This window comes from Phaethon lepturus, unplaced genomic scaffold, assembly GCF_000687285.1.
Source record: "Phaethon lepturus isolate BGI_N335 unplaced genomic scaffold, ASM68728v1 scaffold5477, whole genome shotgun sequence".
NCBI classification, from domain to species: Eukaryota; Metazoa; Chordata; class Aves; order Phaethontiformes; family Phaethontidae; genus Phaethon; species Phaethon lepturus.
Genome location: NW_010551025.1, coordinates 13,339 through 32,668, shown reverse-complemented (window position 1 = coordinate 32,668; position 19,330 = coordinate 13,339). Strand labels below are relative to the sequence as shown.

The window sequence follows — 19,330 nt, the reverse complement described above, 5'->3', positions numbered from 1 at the left end:
GTAGAGGTGTATAATCTTTTTAAGCAGATTTGATGTGTGTGAATTACTTTACAACCAGATTAACCCATTTTTAAAAAATGAATCTCTTATTTTAGGCCTCTCTGGATGGCATCAGTCACTCCCCCAGATATGGTACTTACTTTATTAGAAGGGATCACAACAATAATTCATTACTGCCTCCTGGATCCATCTGCGCAGTATCATCAGGTAAACTTATCTGAGTGTCTGAGAGATTCCTATGCAGCACATGTCAAATTAAGGATTGCAGTTATGTTAGCAGATATGAAGATCTGAGTGGGAAAAATACCAAATATACTGTTTTAGTTATAAGTATGGGGTTTTTATTGATAATATACACATCTCAAACAGGAAAACAATTTTCTACTAATTATACTTTTACAGAATAGTCTTAGATTTTTTTTGTTTGTTTTGGGTTTTTTTGGGGGGCTTGTGGGGTTTTTTTGTTACCCTGAAGTAACTAAAGTAGGATTTCCTTAACTTTCAGACCTTTAAAATGCCACTGTTTAGAGCTGGCTTTGTTTTGTGGAACTTACCAGGCTGATGTCTACTTCCCAGACTGATGGCTGGACTGTGCAATCTTGGAATATATCAAAACATTCTTTTTCTGCTCCTTCTGTATATTCACAATTTGTCTTTTTAGTCACACAATATTGTTAGATCTGATGTTCTGAGCGTAGTCTCTGTTAAGAATTTGGCCTAGATTCTGCAAGAAAAGTTTTGTCCTGCTCTCTCTGCAATCTTGGTTTTGCTGTTTTTTTGTTCTTATATGCCTTTGTCTTCCGTTCTTTTAAAAGTAACTGAAAGGTGTTTATTCTCTGTGCAAGTAAATTTTTGCCTAGAGTATTAGATACACTTAGAATTCTGAAATAATTGTTTTGCAAAGATATAGGCCGATGGTACAAAATGGATTGTTGTAGACATGAGGCCTCACTTGTACAATACTGAATGTACTTTGAACATCTGAGTCAAAAGATTCTTTAACTATTATTTTTAATAGACTTAAAACCTGTACAAACTATAAGAATTATCAAAAAACTATTCTGAAAAAGAGTTAAGGTTGAAAGCTTCCATGTCCATTAAGTCTCAATTTACACTATTTTACTTACACTATTTATGTAGATATCTAATGCATTTTCTCCTCTCTACTCTTCAAATCCACTAGCTTTTAGTTAATGTAGATCAGAAACACTTGATTGAAGCACGCAATGGGATCCTGTCTATCTTGCATATGATCATGTCTTCTGTGACTTTGCTGTGGAGCATCCTTCACCTTGCAGATTCTTCAGAGAAAACTGCTGCTGCTGCTGCTGCATCCATTACCACTATTAATCTTGGGTCAACAAAGGTCAGAATATCGGGGATAATATCATTTAATTTGTTCATTAATACCTTTGACAAACTAAGTCCAATTTCATTCCCTTAAATGTAAATTGTCACTGTGCATGGGGAAATGTCATAGCAGATAGTGAGCTAGTAGTAGTAAAGAAGAGAAGCTGAGAAGGGGTCAAATAAGACTGTGCTGAGAATGCTGCCTAGCCCTCTTATGGGAAGCAGTTCAAACTTCTTATACTTCACATTATTAAATAGGAAATTGTCATTTAAATTTTAAATGTTTTAAAATAAGATTTCCTCAGTCAATTTGAATACTATCAGATACTGTTTCTGATGGTGCCTTCTCTAAGACTTCATGTTTTACACAGCATCCATGATCATATCTGTGCTGCCCATAGGGTTTCCTACTCACTGAAAGGAAGGGGGTCCATACTTGTTGATGACCTATAATATTATGCTACTTCTGTGAAAAAAGGATAAGCTTTTTTACTCTGGTTAAATATAAACTCTTCTGTACATCTCAGCTTTTCCTTAATTTGGCCAAATCCGTAGTATTCAAAAGAGCATTCAACATGTCCTGTATATGAAAAAGTCCAGTTTGAATTCAGCTTGTTCGGTGTAGTGTCAGGATAGGTTCTTTTACTTTTTCACCTCATTACTTTTGTAGCTGGCTTGGAGTTTGGTGGATGTGGTTAAAAACACACAAAATGGTAGAACTCTACAGAATTGTCTAAGGCTTTTTAAGTTTCAGTACAACTAGGTTGCTTTAGCAACCACACTCTTGGCAAGTACATAAAGAGTGTGGTCAAGCTCTGGGATTGTATATAGCAGAGCAAGCTTAGATAATTCCTACTGAAATATCTCTGACCAAAGTGAAAATGGCTTTCAGAAAACAGGTAGAAAGTGCATTTTTGTCTGAAACCTTCCTGTCATAGGAAACAGGTCAAGAAGACAGCTCAGGCAATACATTTCCTGACCTAAGCATGCCTCAATAACTTCTGACATGCTTAAAAAACACATCATTAAGAGTTTCAACAGGGAATATATCAGTCTCCCAGAGTAGCGTGTTCGTTTCTTTTAGGATTTCCCTACCACCACTACTTCTTAATCTTTGTCTCACTTGCTACAAAGTAAGTCCATCACTATTTGTGGCAGACATGAACATCATCTTCCTTCCTTCTTCCTAATTACTTTGTACACATTTGGTAGCTGTTATATTTCCACTTATTTGTTTTTCTCCTGACTATATACGAACACATTTCTGCCCCTTCTTGTAGGTCATGTTCCATAGCACTAATCTTTCATTTTATAGTTTGAGTTCTGTCAGTTTGTGGTACATTTCTGGAAGTAAGGTGTCCAAAAGTGGGCATAGTATGTGATATCTTCTTTCATGGGCGGTATTTAATGCCTTTCATGAGGTGTTACTATTTAGGAATGCTCTTTTCCCCTTCCTTGCAAAGTCATCATGGTAAATGTGTGATCCACTATGATCCCAAGACTTTTTTTCTCTAGCACCGCTATCTAAATAGTTTCTCATCCTGAATAACTAAATTTGTTCATCCCTACCTTTGCATGCAAAGATCAAGCCTTTATTGCAGCTTTCCTTTTTTCAGGATGCTTTTTTGAGTTTGTCAGATCAGTTTTAGTTCTGTACTTTTCTATCAGTTGCTGCCCACTTCATTACCATTCGCAAATTTAACAAGTGTATTTTATCTTCCCTTGTCTCAGTCATGAATAAAATGATTGAAGAGTACCAGATGTAGAACAGAGCTTTATGAACCGTCTGAGTACATCCTTCCATTTTTATAATACTGACAGTTACCATCCAAGCATAGCTTTATAGCTAGCTGTTTTGAACATAGTGCTGAGGTGCTTATTTAAAGGTGTATGTGTTCTGCTTCCACATTTCAGAATTTGAGGCAGCAGATTCTCGAACTTTTGGGTCCAATTTCAATGAATCATGGCGTTCACTTCATGGCTGCTATTGCATTTGTGTGGAATGAAAGGAGGCAAAATAAAAATACTTCTAGGACAAAGGTATGTTTATACTACGGTGATCACTTCAAATAGTGGTAATAGCTTTAAGTGATTTAGAAGCAGTAAGGAGAAAATTCAGCCATTCCAGTGGAAAAAAAACCAACCATATTATGAAATATGGAGGATGTTTATGTTATATTTCTTATTAGCAACTGTACTGTCAGGGAGCTACCAATTTATTTTAGAATGGGATAATCTTCCTGAATTCTTTAGGAAAAGAATAAGTGATTCCAAGACTCTAGAAGAACTGTTAGTTACTAACATTTCAATCTCAGGAGGCCAGCTCCTTTAATTTTGGCATTGGCATTGTCTGTGATGATAATCTGTGATGTACATTTAATTCTTTTAGGTTATTCCTACAGCGGGTGAAGAACAACTTCTGCTGGTCGAGCTAGTTCGCTCTATCAGTGTTATGAGAACGGAGACTGTTATACAAACAGTGAAAGAAGTTTTGAAGCAGCCTCCAGCCATAGCAAAGGATAAGGTATGAAAACTGTAGGGATGCTATTGATTTATTTGATATCCTCTTACTGAAGCTTAGAACACTGATATGGATACTTCATTCACAAATTATGCCGCTGCTCAGTACAGTGTGAAAATTTTCACAGCATCTAATAGATGGATGAACTTTTAGAGGAAGTCATACCTCAAGTCATTACCATTTACTGAACAACTCCACAATCCTGTTTACTGCCTCTGTACAAGATCGTGTTTTGTGAGGACAGGCTGCTTACATGAGGGGATCGGGTTGATTTTTTTCATCTGGGAAAGGGAAGTGGGGAAAAGAGACAATAAAAAAAAAAAAAGAGAAGAATATAGAGAGATGCCTAAATGGACATTTCTAATATCCTCTTAATGAATTAAACTATATCTTCAGACACTGCAGTAACATTATAACATTGTCAGTTTTGTCCTGGCAGATGAGGAGAGAGAAAAAAAAAAAGTCACTTTCTTCTTCCTGATGACACAGGTTTTGTATCTTTTTCTAGAAACATCTTTCACTGGAAGTCTGCATGTTGCAGTTTTTCTATGCCTACACTCAAAGGTAAGACAAGAAGTTAAATTTTATTTCTGTCATCAAGAAGCAGATGGACAATTTGAATATTTTACATATTCTTATAATCCCTAGATTGAGAAATAGCCTGTGTAATATAAATTGTGAAGAAAGAATGGTTTTGAACTGTAGTTATCATAAAAAAGGGATTTATTTTGTGAGTTCCCTAGTTCTGCATCACCTTTCTTCCCCCACCTAAAAATCCTGCAGGAAATCTGCCACCTGCCCAAGGAAAGCTGATCTTAATCATGCTGTAACTCATTGGTACCACTCCAACCTTGGACTGAAAAGCATGTCTTGAGTACATTGTTCTGCCTTTCTCCTTTCCTTAATAACTTGATGTATCCACCTAATATTAAATGAAAAACCAAAGAATATGTATGAATGTTGATTTACAATATCTGACAGGAGAATTGTGAGGCAGAAAGAAAATGGGGAATACCTGAGGAAGATGATACTGTTTTCATTGCCACTGCTGCTTGCTCTCTCTTAGGATTCCAGTGACCAGCTTAGTAGATAGCTGGGCAGCACTGCTGCTTCTGTTAAAAGATTCCATCCAGGTTGGCCTTCCAGCTCCAGGACAATTCCTCATACTTGGGTAAGTGCTCTTGATATTTGCAATTTCCCAATAAGCTCAAACGTAAGTGTGTGAAATCATACTGAAGTGTTAGTGTCTTCAAATCTCTATCACGTAGTTTTGAGTGATAGAGCTATTGTCTGAGTTCTGTGGATTTTATCAAATTAGTTTCTTCACTGAGAAATGGTTACATATACTAAATTTTATATTATGATATAAGCCACGATCTTACCTGACTGATTATTTGAGTGATTCAGACTCTTTATACAGTAGGTTTAAGTTCCTGATTTTTCTTACAAAATACCTCAGAAATAGCCATTATAGTTATGTGTAGCTTTGCGGCCCACTAGAAAGGATTCATTCCCAGCATGAAAGCTGTTTGTGGAATGTTAGCAATAAAATGTTGAATATGATTTTCTGTATAAAGCTTCAAGGACCATTTTCCTAAATTTCTGGATCTTATGTTCCCTAGTAAACTGTCTCTAAAGATACTTTTCTGTATAGTCTAGTAAAAAATGTTCTTGATAAACTACTATGATATGAGCAAAATTAACTTAAAGTTGAAAGGATGTTTTCTAGAATATTGTTAAGTAGCAATGACTGAAGGTTTAGTAAATAAGCGTTGTGCACGTAAATTTCTTCAGAATTATCCTAGCTCTTAAAGTTACTGAATAATGTATTGTGAGAAGAAAATAAATTTCCACTTCTGTGTTTTTTCAGTGTTCTTAATGAGTTCATTATGAAAAACCCAAGCTTGGAGAATAAGAAAGATCAAAGAGATCTGCAGGTAAGAAATTTGTTGCATATATGTCTCTTCTGAAGATGTTGAACAATAAATGCTTGAATATACTAGAATTATCTGATGTATCAGTTTAGTCTGAAATGAATCTCTAGTATCTTCTACTTCGTACTATTTATAATCTGTTGAAAAAGATCTCATTTTCTGTGGCATTATTAATCACTGATAATATAGAACAGAATTGATTTGAAGGCAGTTCTATACTTAATTATTTATATAGATTTTCCAGAAAAACATGTCAGGACAACAAATACAACCTTTCTGCACAAAGTTCTTAAAATGCTTGGGGTTTTTTTTCCTACCAGGATGTAACTCACAAGATAGTGGATGCCATTGGGGCAATTGCTGGTTCTTCCTTGGAACAGACTACTTGGCTAAGACGAAACTTAGAGGTTAAGCCTTCCCCCAAGATTATGGTTGATGGAAACAACTTAGAAACAGATGTTGAAGGTAGTTTAATTTTCATCTTTATTTTAAACAAAACATTCATTTTCAGGCCAAAATGATCAAAGAGGGTAGCTTTATTTCAGTGCATTAAAAATGCTTCAGTGTTGCTCAGATGTTAGTATCTTACACGGTATTTCTGGCAAAGTCTGTACATCTTGAAAATACATGCTATTAAAATATGCTTGTAAGATAAATAAAGGCTTAAGAAAACTAACATTGAACATTTTTTTTATTATTATCTTCATTTAGATATGTTGTCTCCAGCAATGGAAACGTCAAACATAACTCCATCTGTTTATAGTGTCCATGCATTGACCTTACTTTCTGAGGTAAATGTCTCCTCAGATGTAATAAATACTGTCTTATAATAAACTTTTATATAGTGAAAAGCTTTGGACTAGAAGCTTGGGCAAAGAAATTTGATGAGGAACACTGATGTGAGTGGAATCTGGGTCCTGTCATGTAGCAATATATAAAACTTTGTTACTAACCCAGTTATAAAGATTCAGTGAGACAGATGAGGTGTAAAGCATGGCCTTTGAGATGTGTAGTATAGGAGACCTTTTTGGTGGCAAACTTTGTGTGTTGTTAGTGGTGTGTGTTATTTACTGCTGATAATCGCAATCAGTCTTTGAATTTTTTGTTTGTTTGTAGCTTATTCTGTAGAATGCTTTGTCTAGAAGCTTATGCTTCTGTGTTTTTGCCTTAGTTTGTTTTAAAAATTATGGGGTCTTTATACCCTGGATTCTGTATAGTACCTGAAATTTGATCACTTCTATCATAAACTTGAACATTCAGTAAAGGAATTATGCAAAAGAATGCTGAATAGTAGGTGAAAAGCAATTAAAGAATGCATGATAACATATCTTCTCTCCTTTTATAGGTCTTGGCTCATCTCTTGGATATGGTTTTCTACAGTGATGAAAAAGAGAGGGTTATTCCTTTGCTTGTAAATATTATGCACTATGTTGTTCCCTACCTCCGTAATCACAGGTATCTTCACAATTTATTGAATTGATGTAGATCTCTACAGCCAGTTGAAATTTAGTGGGTGACACTTCAGTTGAAACAGGCTTGATAAGGATTAGATGTCTATCAAACTTCTATAAAGCAACAATGCAAAATTGTTTCCTGTTGACTTTCTTTCTCTTGTTTAGTGCTCACAATGCATCCAGCTATCGAGCCTGTGTCCAGTTGTTAAGCAGTCTTAGTGGGTATCAGTATACAAGGAGAGCATGGAAAAAGGAAGCATTTGACCTCTTCATGGATTCCAATTTCTTCCAGATGGATGCTTCATGTGTTAACCAGTAAGACTTTCTTTTTCCCACTTATAATGATGGCTGTTACAAATTTTATGTATACTGTTAACACAATAGTATGTATAACGTTGACCAAAATTTCCCAAGAGATCTCTTGAGAGAAATAAAGAGGGTTGTTCTGTGTTTCTGTGTTCACATGTGAAATGTGACTCTTACCTAAGATATATATGCACAAGTCTATTTTTTCAATTTCAAGATTTTATTTTTTTAATATTTATTTTTTCTATGAGGAAAAAGTGGTTAACTTTTTATAGAATCATAGAATGGCTTGAGTTGGATGGGACCTTAAACATCAGCCAGTTCCAACTCTCCTGCCATGGGCAGACACCTTCCACTAGGCCACGTTGCACAAAGCCTGATCCAACTCAGCCTTGAACATTTTTAGGGAGCAGGCATCCACACCTTCTCTGGGCAACCCGTTCCAGTGTCTTACCACCCTTACAGTAAAGAATTTTTTCCTAATATCTAATCTAAATCTACCTTCTTTCAGTTTAAAACCATTAGTCCTCATCCTATCACTGCACTCCCTGACAAAGAATCCCTTCCAATCTTTGCAGTAGGCCCCCTTGAAGTACTGGAAGGCTGCAGTAAGGTCTCCCTGGAGCCTGCTCTTCTCCAGGCTGAACACAGAATCACTAAGGCTGGTTAACAATCCCAACTCTCTCAGCCTGTCCTCATAAGAGAGGTGCTCCAGCCCCCTGATCATCTTTGTGGCCTTCCTCTGGACCCACTTTGACAGGACATGTCTGTCTTATGCTTGGGGCCCCAGAGCTGGATGCAGTCAGTACCCCAGGTGGGGTCTCATGAGAGTGGAGTAGAAGGGGAGAACCACCACTGTCGGCCTGCTGGCCACGCTGCTTTGGATGCAGCCCAGGAGACGGTTGGCCTTCTGGGGTGCAAGCGCACATGGCCGACTCCAGCTTTTCATCCACCAGTACCCCCAGGTACCTCTGCTAGGCTGCTCTCAGTCCACTTACTGCCCAGCCTGTATTCAGTTTGGGATTGCCCAGACCCAGATGCAGGACCTTGCACTTGGCTCTGTTGAACTTCATGAGATTCACATGGGCCCACCTGTCTAGCCTGTCAAGGTCTCTCTGGATGGCATACCTTATTTTCTCTGAGAAAGGGGATTGAGAAATATAGATTCAGATCAAATGGCACCAAGTAAATGGTATCTATGTAGTACAGAGCTTGGATTGGAAGCCTTAGCCTAAATTAAAAGAGCAGAAAAAGCTCTGTAAGTATTCCTGTAAATTTCTGCTTTTTTTCTTGCTTTTCTGATTTGTGGAAAATCTTCTCTTTTAGTTGGAGAGCTATTATGGATAATTTGATGACACATGACAAAACCACATTCAGAGATTTGATGAGTAAGTGTTTACTGATGTAGTAGTGACTTTTCTCCAAAGGAAACATTAAAAAAAAGGAAAACAAATATCTTGGAAAAAAAATGTATTCATTGTTCAACATTTATACCAGTCTGATTTATTCAATGTTTTTCATGTGTTCTTCAACTACTTGATAGATATTGTGAGATATCATGAAGTGAAAGATAATAAGATAACATGAAGTGAGAGAATTTGAGACCATGCTGGCACACAGTGAATTTTGCCTATATGGCAAAGTTGATTAAGCAGAGCATGTAGGCGTGTTTTCTGGTGTGTTTTTTTGGTTTGGTTGATTGTGGGGTTTTTTAAGATCTGACACTAACTCTGCTTAAGGAAAAACTGATTCTGCACATTGCAAACTTCTGTGCACCTATACCTGTAAATTGTGTTTTTAAAAAAATGGCTCCCTTCAAAAAGCCCCCAAACCCAGACAGTATTTTGTATATTTACAAGTTTTCTTTCAACACGTATTTTAAATCACTGTGGTCAAAAATACAAATTGCAGGACATGCACATTCTTAACATCTTCTTTTGAACTACATTAATGCAATGCAAGTAAGAGTTGTTTGTGCCTTAAAGTGAAACAGAAGGGAAATTTTGAGGTTTGTCTCTGCACTATGCATTTTCTCTTTCAGCACGAGTGGCAGTGGCTCAGAGCAGTTCACTCAATCTGTTTGCTAATCGAGATGCAGAGCTGGAACAGCGTGCTATGCTCCTGAAGAGACTGGCTTTTGCCATTTTTAGTAGTGAGATAGACCAATACCAGAAATACCTTCCAGACATACAAGGTCAGTAAAAATATATCATTTAGTGGACTTCTGGACTCTGATGTTAACTGAGGAATATTTGTATGATAGGGTAACAACAGGTAAATTTGTCCCCTGGAATATTGGTGTGCGGTACCGTTTCCGCAGCTGGATGCAGTTTCTACAGTTTTTGGTTAGAATGTTTTCAGTCTTAAATAATTACAAACTATACAGACCAGTTGACTTTTATCCAGATTTCACTGATCTGTCATTTTATACCTTGATCAATGTCCTTGGGAACCTGCAACCTGCTTTTTGACAGGAACATCCAAGGTACAAACACCTATCAACTAGGGATAAATAGAAAGGCTGACCTTGAAGTTCTCAATTCTTGACTTGTCTAGCTTTTTTTTCTGCTGTTTTGTCTATCTATCCTATTTATCACTGAAGAATATCTCTTCAGTGACCTTTTACTTTAAGTGATTGAGAATAGGAGCTGCTTGGTTTTATTCTAAGATGATGCAGAAAGTTACAGCAGCAGCTTCTAGATATATTGTCTTTTAGTGCTACCAAAGTAGACACTTTGGTCTCTTCCTCCATATGGAAAGTCAGTTGCATCATCTTGCTTGTTGAATTTGTTCCAGGATTTATTCTTTGAAGGGTTGTTTTGCCAGTCAAGTCAGTGGCTGTGTTTACTAATGTTCAAGATATCAGGGGGTTTTACTGGTCTGAACTGTAAAGTGCATGTGTTGGTTTGACTGAAAAATTTCGTTCTGTATCTGCCTCTGTATATGTTGACTGCTTAGAGGTGGTTGTGGTTAAATAAGAGCATATTGTATGTTAGTGATATTCTATGTACCATGATGATGATGATGCTTTTTATTAATAATATATATCCTAGGTTTTCAGGCCGTTGTATTGTTTGGAAACTGTTAACTCCCCTTTCTGTAAGGGGTGAAACTCTGCATAAGATGAGCAGAAGTCCCAGATGCGCTATTGCATTTCTGTGGAGAACTTTAATCAGAATATGCAACTGCGCTTTTGTTCGTTGCTTGTTGAAAGTGGTTATTTAAGTGGATAAAACTGTAGCAAAGTACTGAAACAGTAATGTGGCAGATACTTTAAAAAAAAAAAGTAAAAATTGAGAGTAAATGAGAGAAGGAGAAAATGCTACTTGGAACTATGCTGAACTGAGGAAACCTTTTTGGCTTTTTGTTTCAGAAAGGCTGGTAGAAAGCCTCCGTTTGCCACAGGTGCCCACCCTTCATTCCCAAGTGTTCCTGTTTTTCAGAGTTTTGCTTTTAAGAATGTCTCCGCAGCACCTTACGTCGCTTTGGCCAACCATGATCACTGAACTGGTGAGTTGCAGTTGGCATACATGATTTGGAAGTCTAGTGCAAATTTGAGACACAACTTCATTCCTCCTCAACATTTTTAAGAAAACTTCTTCTAGGTATTGTGCATGTAAATGTACAATGGACACAAATTGAACGCTGACTTATTTTCATAGTCCTGATGTCTATTTTTTGCAACCAAATAGAATATCTGTTGGCTTACGCTATTTAAGCTGTTCAGATGTCTCCTGAATTAAATCTGCATTTGCTCTCGTTGTTCTCTACTGATTCCTGCTTCAATTTCTGCCTACGTATGTGTACCCTCTCCACCATTCCCACTAGTCCTCTGCTCAGTGTTCCCTGTTTCTACTTGTCACTCAGCCTTCTTCCTCCAGCAATGAGGATGAGAAGCCATGTAAAGGAGTCAGAATCCATGTTGTATTGGCAGTTGATGGTCATTCAGATCACATTGTGGCTGAGATTCTGTAACTAGATTTATACAAGGCTTGACTCAGCTTTCTTCCTTCTCTTGTTTTACTCTATGTAACAAGACAGGATAAGCATCTGTTTTCAGAGCTGCTACCTTGTGGAATCTCCAGTGCTGGCTGTTTGATGCACTCTTTTGGGTTTCAGCTTTGGCAGTGGAACAGAGGAGAGCAGTGGTTGCATCCTGTGGTCCATTCAGCCTGTTAGCTAAGGAGAAAGAATAAATTAAGTTTCTGGTCTCTCTCTTTTTTTTTTTTTTTTTTTTTTTTGGTTTCTGTAGGTGCCTAACCTAGCCCTTAGTTTACCACAGATCTAGTAGGTCTAATAGAAGGAAGAAAGTTATATAAAGCATTATAACGATCAAGTGCATTGTTTCAGCAATAGATGCATTTAGTTTTGAGCCTCTCAATAGCATAAATATTAGGAAACCCTTTCTACTCAGCGTGGTGCTGTGCTGCCCTTGGCCTTTACACAAGTTACCACAGTCCTGGAACAACTTTCAGTGGACAGGACTGTTACTTCTGGGATTTCACACCTGAGCTGGACTACTCTGTTATGTGCTTCTTTATTCTCATTTCCTTTAGGTTTTGCTCTCTTAAGTAGTGGAGGGGATTAGCCTCTGAGAGCTTTCCTGGCCATAAAAGAGCCAGTTTCTTATGGCCCTTGCGCTACTTAAATTATATATAAGGGATGAAAGAGCTTTAGGATGCCAGTTCAGGGGTTTACTTCCTCATCCAGGAATGAAAATAAAGCTCCAAACAGTTCCTTTAAGACTTATTTTTCAGGCCTCCCTACAGCATTTTCCTGAGTCACAGTCCATAAAAAAAATGGTATTAAAATGTAGCATTTGATCTTCAGGTACAAGTGTTTTTATTGATGGAACAGGAGCTCACTGCTGATGAAGACATTTCCAGGTAAACTTATGAACTTCCCACTTGTTTAACTTGATAACAGTCTCCTGGCATGCTGATGGGCAGTTGAGTCATTCTTTAGAATAATTTGTCTTTCATTCTTTAGAATAATTTGTCTTAGAAAGAATTGTCAAGCTCAAATGAGAAGGACAAGTAAATGGTAGTTCAGTCTGACTGCAGTACCAGGGACATACTGTTCAGGACAAAACAAAACAAAAAATCCTACCATCAGATTGCTCATAAATCACTAAGGTAAATTATGCAATACAGTATGTTAGTTCTTACAGTGTCTTCCTGGCTAAAGTGACATTGCTTCTGCAGTTAAAACATACATGGCATGACTCTGTAGCTTTTCTGTGTCATGCAGTTATTTAGAGTAAAACTGATGCACTTTTTTTTTCTGTCTAAATAAAAATGTGGTTTCTTCTAGTGTTAGAAAGACATAAAGATGAGGTAGATGATTTTTCTTGTTTCGCTGTCCATTTCTATCCCGTCTACCTTCTACACAGTATGATCCAATTTCAGTCAATGCTAGCAGTAGAGGAAGATTTCTCAAAACAACAGGAGGAGTTATTTGCCCAAGGCCTGTTCCTCACTTTTTTTTTGGATTCTCTTTGTTCTTTTGAAGAATTTTTCCCCAACATAAACTAATATCGACATGATTGGCAATTTATAATCTTCTCTTAACTTGGATATCTGATGAGAATGAGATACAGTGTAACATGTTTATTATATATTACCATTTTATCTTATTTTTATTTATATATATTATGTGTGTATATATATAAATATACAAAACTCCACCCATAGCACAGACTTGCAATGTTCTGGTTTGATTTACTGATTCAGCGTTAAGTTGGGAAATAAGAGTTGTGTGTTTGTAAAAGCAAGTAAGAAAGATGTTGTTCCCATAATGGCAGAAGGCTGTTATGACTTGCCTACTGCTATAATTCATTTTAGAACTTCTGGCCCATCTGTTGCTGGTCTGGAGACAACGTACACGGGTGGCAATGGTTTCTCCACGTCCTACAATAGCCAGCGATGGTTGAACCTGTACTTGTCTGCTTGCAAGTTTCTGGACTTGGCCCTAGCTTTACCATCTGAAAACCTGCCTCAGTTTCAGATGTGAGTAGAAGACGCTGTCATTTAAGTTTCTGAATGTTTGTCCATGCCTCTTGGTAAAATTCTAGTATATAAAAATCTTTGTTTTCCTATGTCCTTTCCTTTTCTGGCCCTCATCCAGGGCAGCCCACAGTTCACTCCCTCCCTGTGTCAGAGTGGCCCCCAGAGCAAATGATGCTACACACCAAATGATTTCAAGCCAGTTTGATTTAGCCTGGGGCAAGAAATTCTCCACACTTGTGAGCTAATCAGTAATAGTGATTTATTCAAGTATTTTAAAAATGAAGTGTTTAGTTGCATTAATGTCTAAGAACTCAAAATACACCCACACGCCTCAGTAACTAATGTATGAATCAGATGACTGTATGTTGTCTCAGCATGACACTTAAATTACTCCTGCATGATCTGCCTGGAAGATGTTGCAGCAAACGTGTTTGTGAAGGGGACCCCCTGGGTTTTTCTTGGTCAGTAGTGTTCATGTGTGCAAACTGCTTCATTGGTGCCTCTGCAGTCTTGTTCTGTTGGGAAAAAATGAATACAAAACAACTGGCATTTGCTGAAGACCCTAGAAATGAGAGGCCACCAAGGACAAAAGAAAGTATCTCATCTCTTCGTTTACACTGCACAGCAGTGCCTATGTGAGAGCTGCTGCCCTGGCCCTGTAGGCCTTTAACCTCTAATTATCCTGTTATTTAAAAGACACTCGTGGGCTAGCGGGTGGAAGGACTTGCATACGCTGTCTCAGTTTGTGCCCTGTACTATTTCTAAATTTAAAGTAATCTTGAAACGTCCTTGATTTATTTTATTTACTGGGGATTTGGCTCATAATTCTTGTTTGGTTCTCCAAGCTGTCCCAATCCCCATTATTAGCCAACCTAGTTTTATTTAGGTCATTACTGTGCATTTCTGGAAAGCCAGTAGTCGTGCTAAATCACAGTGTCTTTTATGGCGCTCTCATGGAGACTTGGATTGAAGTTTTAAGGACAGAAACTCTGATTTCCTTTGTAGTTTATAATGCAAGTATATTGCAGTGCAGCAAGTGGGGGGGCAGGAGTGGTCCATTCAGCCTCGTTGGCCTACGAATAAGTAAAATAGAAGTTTCCATTATCTACATGGTATATTGAGAACACTGTGTGTGTTATAGTAAGCATTGCAAACGTGCAGCAAAATTATGTATTTTATAATCCAGAATCGCTTTCAATTCTCTTGCACACAATGAAGATGTGAATACTATTGTTTTTAGCTTCTCTGCCTTATCTTGCTCTTGGCATCCTTAAATACTTCAAGAAACTCTACAGGAAAAAGACAGTGCTACATTCTCGGCCATGTTATCTCCTGCTTTTCAGCATGTGCCTCTCCTTTCTTGTCAAAGACTGATGTGTTTTGTGGGTGTTCATTTTGGTTCCCTCCCCCTCCCCTTTCTTTGATACTTAACTATTGATTTCCTCATCCAGTTACGTGTTTAGATCTAGCGGAAAAGCCTGCATGTTCAGTAAGGATAATGTCTGCTTGTGTTATTTCATGACAGGTATCGTTGGGCTTTTATTCCAGAAGCATCAGATGATTCGGGCTTGGAAGTACGAAGACAGGGTACACATCAGAGGGAATTCAAACCCTATGTGGTGCGTCTAGCAAAACTGCTGCGAAAAAAAGCAAAGGTATGTCGCTTTCTTCCAGTTTTGCTTTTCATTGAAAACTTTCATGTACAGTAACTTACAGCACTGTTTCATTTTGGATATTTATTCTTTTTTTTAACAATGAAGAATGGATAGGAGTTTATCTGGTGTGGGAGATTCCCACTGGAGTAATCTCAAGTCAGCATCAGGCAAAAATCACATGTAGGTATATAAAACAAAAAACTCAAAACAAACAAACAAAAACCCCAAACCTGCTATGATCAAAAAAAGACTATGGTCAGTGACTTTGGAGTCTTCAATTAAAAGTATTATTTGTATTATTTGAGTAAGAAGGAAAATATGCTTCAGTGTCTAAAATATTTAACATAAAATCACTTTCAGATAGCCAGTCATATATGTAGATACTAGTATAACTAACTACCCTTTGAAGTAGAAAAGCATTGTTGTTAATAACAGTCACATTTAAATATTTAGAAAACTGTTGCATTCCTGAAAATGACAGCACCAAGAGTTTTGGGACTGTGCAGAGCCGGGAGGGCTGGGTTTCTTCTCTGAAGCAGTTGCGATGAATGGAAGAAGGCAGAGAGCAGTAGAAACAGTTTTGGGGATGTCCTGGCTGCACAGTTTGTAGAGTGGGTTTGCAGAATTAGGGTTGTCGTTATGTTGGTGCATAAGGTATATTAAAACCCTAGTTTGGGCGGGGTGGATGCCTGATCTGCTAATGAAGCTGATGGAAGCTGGCCAGCCCTGTCCCAGGGAGTTCCCTTCTGCTGACACAAAGTAAGAAAATTGCTGTCAGATGCTTTGCTGCTGCTGTGAGGACAGAGCACCCCGGGCAGGCACTTCACTGGGAAAGGTTGCTGGGTGGGCCAGGGAAACAGGGAGGAAGCTTGAAGCCATATGGGAGAAAGCCTTGAAGCTTAATTCTTTGATTTCCCTCCAAATAGATGGCGTTGTCAGGGCTGTAACACTGGCAGCTTGCTGTAGCTACTGCATTTACAGTCTGTAATGAATGTTTTCACTGAGTGAAGAAACTACTGCTGACATACAAGTGGCTACATAAAACTTAGGGACAACTCAGTTGCAGACAGATCTGAACTATTCAAGCAAGGCTTACAACTATAGGGGATAAAACAAGTATCCAAAGCACATCTGCATTCTTCATTTTACTGTTTTTGAACCATGAAGATGAGACTAAATTTCTCTTCCTGCATGTAGAAAGGAAGAATCAGTTTTACCTGACTGCAACCAGGCATAGCCTCTAACCCTGATGTTCAAAGTAGTGCGCTATACCTGTTAGAAAGTAGTCACACCCCAAATAATCTCTCTGCATGGATTATAAAATCACATCTGTTGTACAAAATATACATGCTGGTAAGTACTGTGTGTTGAGCTAGATGCCTGAAGTCAGGACTTACACAGTATGCTTTAGGAATATAGAAAACATCCTGGAATTTCTGGAACCCCTTAGTCACGGCAGCAGTTGCACACTGTGAACCATAGCTAGGGGTATGATGAGGAGATAAATGTGAGGTAATGAATATTGATTTCCAGGCCATTTTTTCTTTGTGCAGAGAATACTGTGGCATATAGCTGTGGGTTTTTCTTAGAAAATAACTGGTTTTGAGGAAAATTTTCCAGTGGATCTTTATTTTCCTTCAGGGGACTCTGGCTAATGCTCAGATTCATGTAGTATGGTGTTGCTCAGGCTCTGTTGTCTGAAGGAAACATGCTTAAAAACCTCCTTCGGCACTACTGGCAATAAACAGAAGAACAAACTGGCAGTGCTGTTATTGTCAAATAGTGTGTTGGCCACGCTGGCTCCAGAGTCTGCTGTTTCTGGACCATGGACTCTTGGGGCGGGTGATTTTTCTAGCTGAAGCACAGCACCCAACCAAGCAACTGCACGGCCTTCATGGCAAAGTATTATTTTAATATATGAAATACAGTCTGAAAGTTCTCCTCTTTCCTTCCACAGGACAAACAGGAGGACTTTAAGACCGTGGTTTTGGAGGGAATGGAGATGGCCAAGCATCAGGTGAGGGTGGCCTTTGATGCTTGAGTTGTTGAAACAAGCTCACCATAATAACACCATCACCTCAAGGCCCTGGGCAGTATTTAGCTTGCAGTAAGAACCAAGAGAGATCAGTCTTGGTAGAGAACAAAATTGAGAGATTTTTTTGAAGTGAAAGACTTATGAGGGTCCTTGTTTTTATAGATAACTTAAAAATTTATTTTTAAGTTGGTTCCCCACATGAAACAGATTACAAAAAGTTCATGTTATTTCTAAGAAGAATTACAATCACAAATTGTTATAAAATTAAATAACATCATTTTTGCCAAACAGCACGTGTGAAACACAACAATCCCTAATTGGTCTCTATCAAATTAACTGTTGTTTTAAGTATCTGTGGAATTTGTGGTGTTTGCTTAGCAGATACTGCCATGAGGAGATGGCTTGGACAGATGGTATTTCATTGCTCAGAGAGAATTAGTACTTGCACATGCACCCCATTTGGTTGGAAGCTGCGTAATGCTGACACTTGCTGCTTGCTGCAGCTAGCCCGTGTTCACCACGGGGTAATACAAAGTACGGCAGAGAACCCGTACTGAAAAGCCTCTCTTCTGTGAATCCAGTGTGAAGTTTTTAAAGGAGAAACTTTAAAAACTAGTAGCTTCATTAAAAGTAGGGGCCATCAACAACTCTTTCTGTGTTTGGAATTCAGTCTTCCCTTTGTTCTAGTTCATTATGAGCCTTTCTTCTTTTCCTGAGACTTGTAGAGCTTGAATAGTAATCTCCTGTGGCAGGGAGCCAAAGCACCAGATTAAAATACTAAATACATTCATATTCAATTTTAACCTAATTGTTTTTTTGTCAAATGGATATCATGCAGGCTGCTGAATTGCAAGCCAGTTGCTTCATTTTAAGGGCAAAAGCTGCATTTGCTAAAGTACCATCTCTTGAAGAAAATCTCTTTGCTCAAAGGCTGTGCAATCAGTAATCCTTACCTTAAGCTCTGCTCCTGCTGCAGTTCCTTCTCCTTCTCTCTCCTTTCCTCACAAAACCTGCTCCTCAGGAACTGTGCAGCCTGCGGGGCTCTCAGACCCCCGCCTGGGCGGAGGTGTTGCAAGGGCAGCGGGAGGGAGGTGCTGCTCAGAGGCAGATCAGGAGGTGACTCTCCTGGATGTGGCCTTTCTGCTTCTGTCCTTCCTCAAAGAATAAAAACCTGTATTGCTGGAACTCACCTTCATGGTAGCAGCTCTCCTACACAGTAACAGTCCAAACAAGGCATCTAGTGGTGATAGTGCCTTATTGTCTAGATTTCATATACCTGTTTTGACGGGGCGGGGGGGAAGGGGCGGGGAGGAAATGAGTGAAGAGTGCTGTATAAGCAGCTGGATGTTAGTGCTGTCGGGTATTTTAGCATGCAGGTATTTAGGGTAACCCTAAACAGGGTTACAGCAGTGTACTGGCACTGTGTGTGACTGCTGCCTTCACTGGTGGGGTTCTTGAAATTCCCCCGACATGGAAGGGGCATAACTGAGGTCTTCTGTGAACAAGCAATGAGTAACTGAACCATTTTCCTTTGAGGACAACTTCAAGTGTTTGCTCCAAGCCTCCATGTGTGTTATCTCCAATACTAAAAACAGCATTGCTTTTGCTCTTCCTGAAAACTCTGAACTCTAGCTTCAAAGTGAAAAAGCTTCGTTTCTATTTTAACTCCCTCTGGGGTTTATTCTCACTAGTGCTTGGCAGCAGGGTGAAGCACAAGTGTTGTCAGAGACCAGCCTGCTTTGGAAAGCCAGCATAGGCTGTTAGTGTTACGCTGCGGCGGGAGCGGGGTGGCTGCCAGGGCGCTGCCTTGCTCTGGGGCAGCCCTGTGCTGAGGCGTGGGGCTCCAGCGCCCACCGCAGCGTTCCCGTTAGCATCAGCCGTGCATCAGCCAGCCTGTATGCTCCCAGGCACCGCTGCTACAGAGTGTGGCGAGGGGAGGAGCAGGTCTGCTTTGACAGCTGCACTCTGGTATATGTGTATTTCACTGATATGACAAATATTTTCAGAACATAGAAAAATACTTTTATTAGTCTTTTATTTTTACCTGTGCTTTTTCTGTTTTGTCCT

At 38.7% G+C, this 19,330-nt stretch overlaps 1 protein-coding gene across 1 annotated transcript in view; it reads left to right on the top strand.

The window, feature by feature from the left end:
- The window catches only part of DOPEY1 (dopey family member 1), a gene marked incomplete at its 5' end in the record, with an annotated part of 29,177 nt that overhangs the window by 9,253 nt on the left and 594 nt on the right, over positions 1-19,330 (top strand). The window contains 18 exons of the mRNA XM_010290717.1: positions 96-207; positions 1,184-1,366; positions 3,265-3,390; positions 3,740-3,874; positions 4,380-4,435; positions 4,938-5,042; positions 5,742-5,808; positions 6,126-6,270; positions 6,517-6,596; positions 7,151-7,260; positions 7,425-7,574; positions 8,892-8,953; positions 9,607-9,759; positions 10,939-11,075; positions 12,396-12,451; positions 13,409-13,573; positions 15,099-15,228; positions 17,186-17,245. Coding sequence (XP_010289019.1) covers positions 96-207; positions 1,184-1,366; positions 3,265-3,390; positions 3,740-3,874; positions 4,380-4,435; positions 4,938-5,042; positions 5,742-5,808; positions 6,126-6,270; positions 6,517-6,596; positions 7,151-7,260; positions 7,425-7,574; positions 8,892-8,953; positions 9,607-9,759; positions 10,939-11,075; positions 12,396-12,451; positions 13,409-13,573; positions 15,099-15,228; positions 17,186-17,245 — 2,032 coding nt within the window. The remainder of the gene's footprint in view (positions 1-95; positions 208-1,183; positions 1,367-3,264; positions 3,391-3,739; positions 3,875-4,379; positions 4,436-4,937; positions 5,043-5,741; positions 5,809-6,125; positions 6,271-6,516; positions 6,597-7,150; positions 7,261-7,424; positions 7,575-8,891; positions 8,954-9,606; positions 9,760-10,938; positions 11,076-12,395; positions 12,452-13,408; positions 13,574-15,098; positions 15,229-17,185; positions 17,246-19,330) is intronic.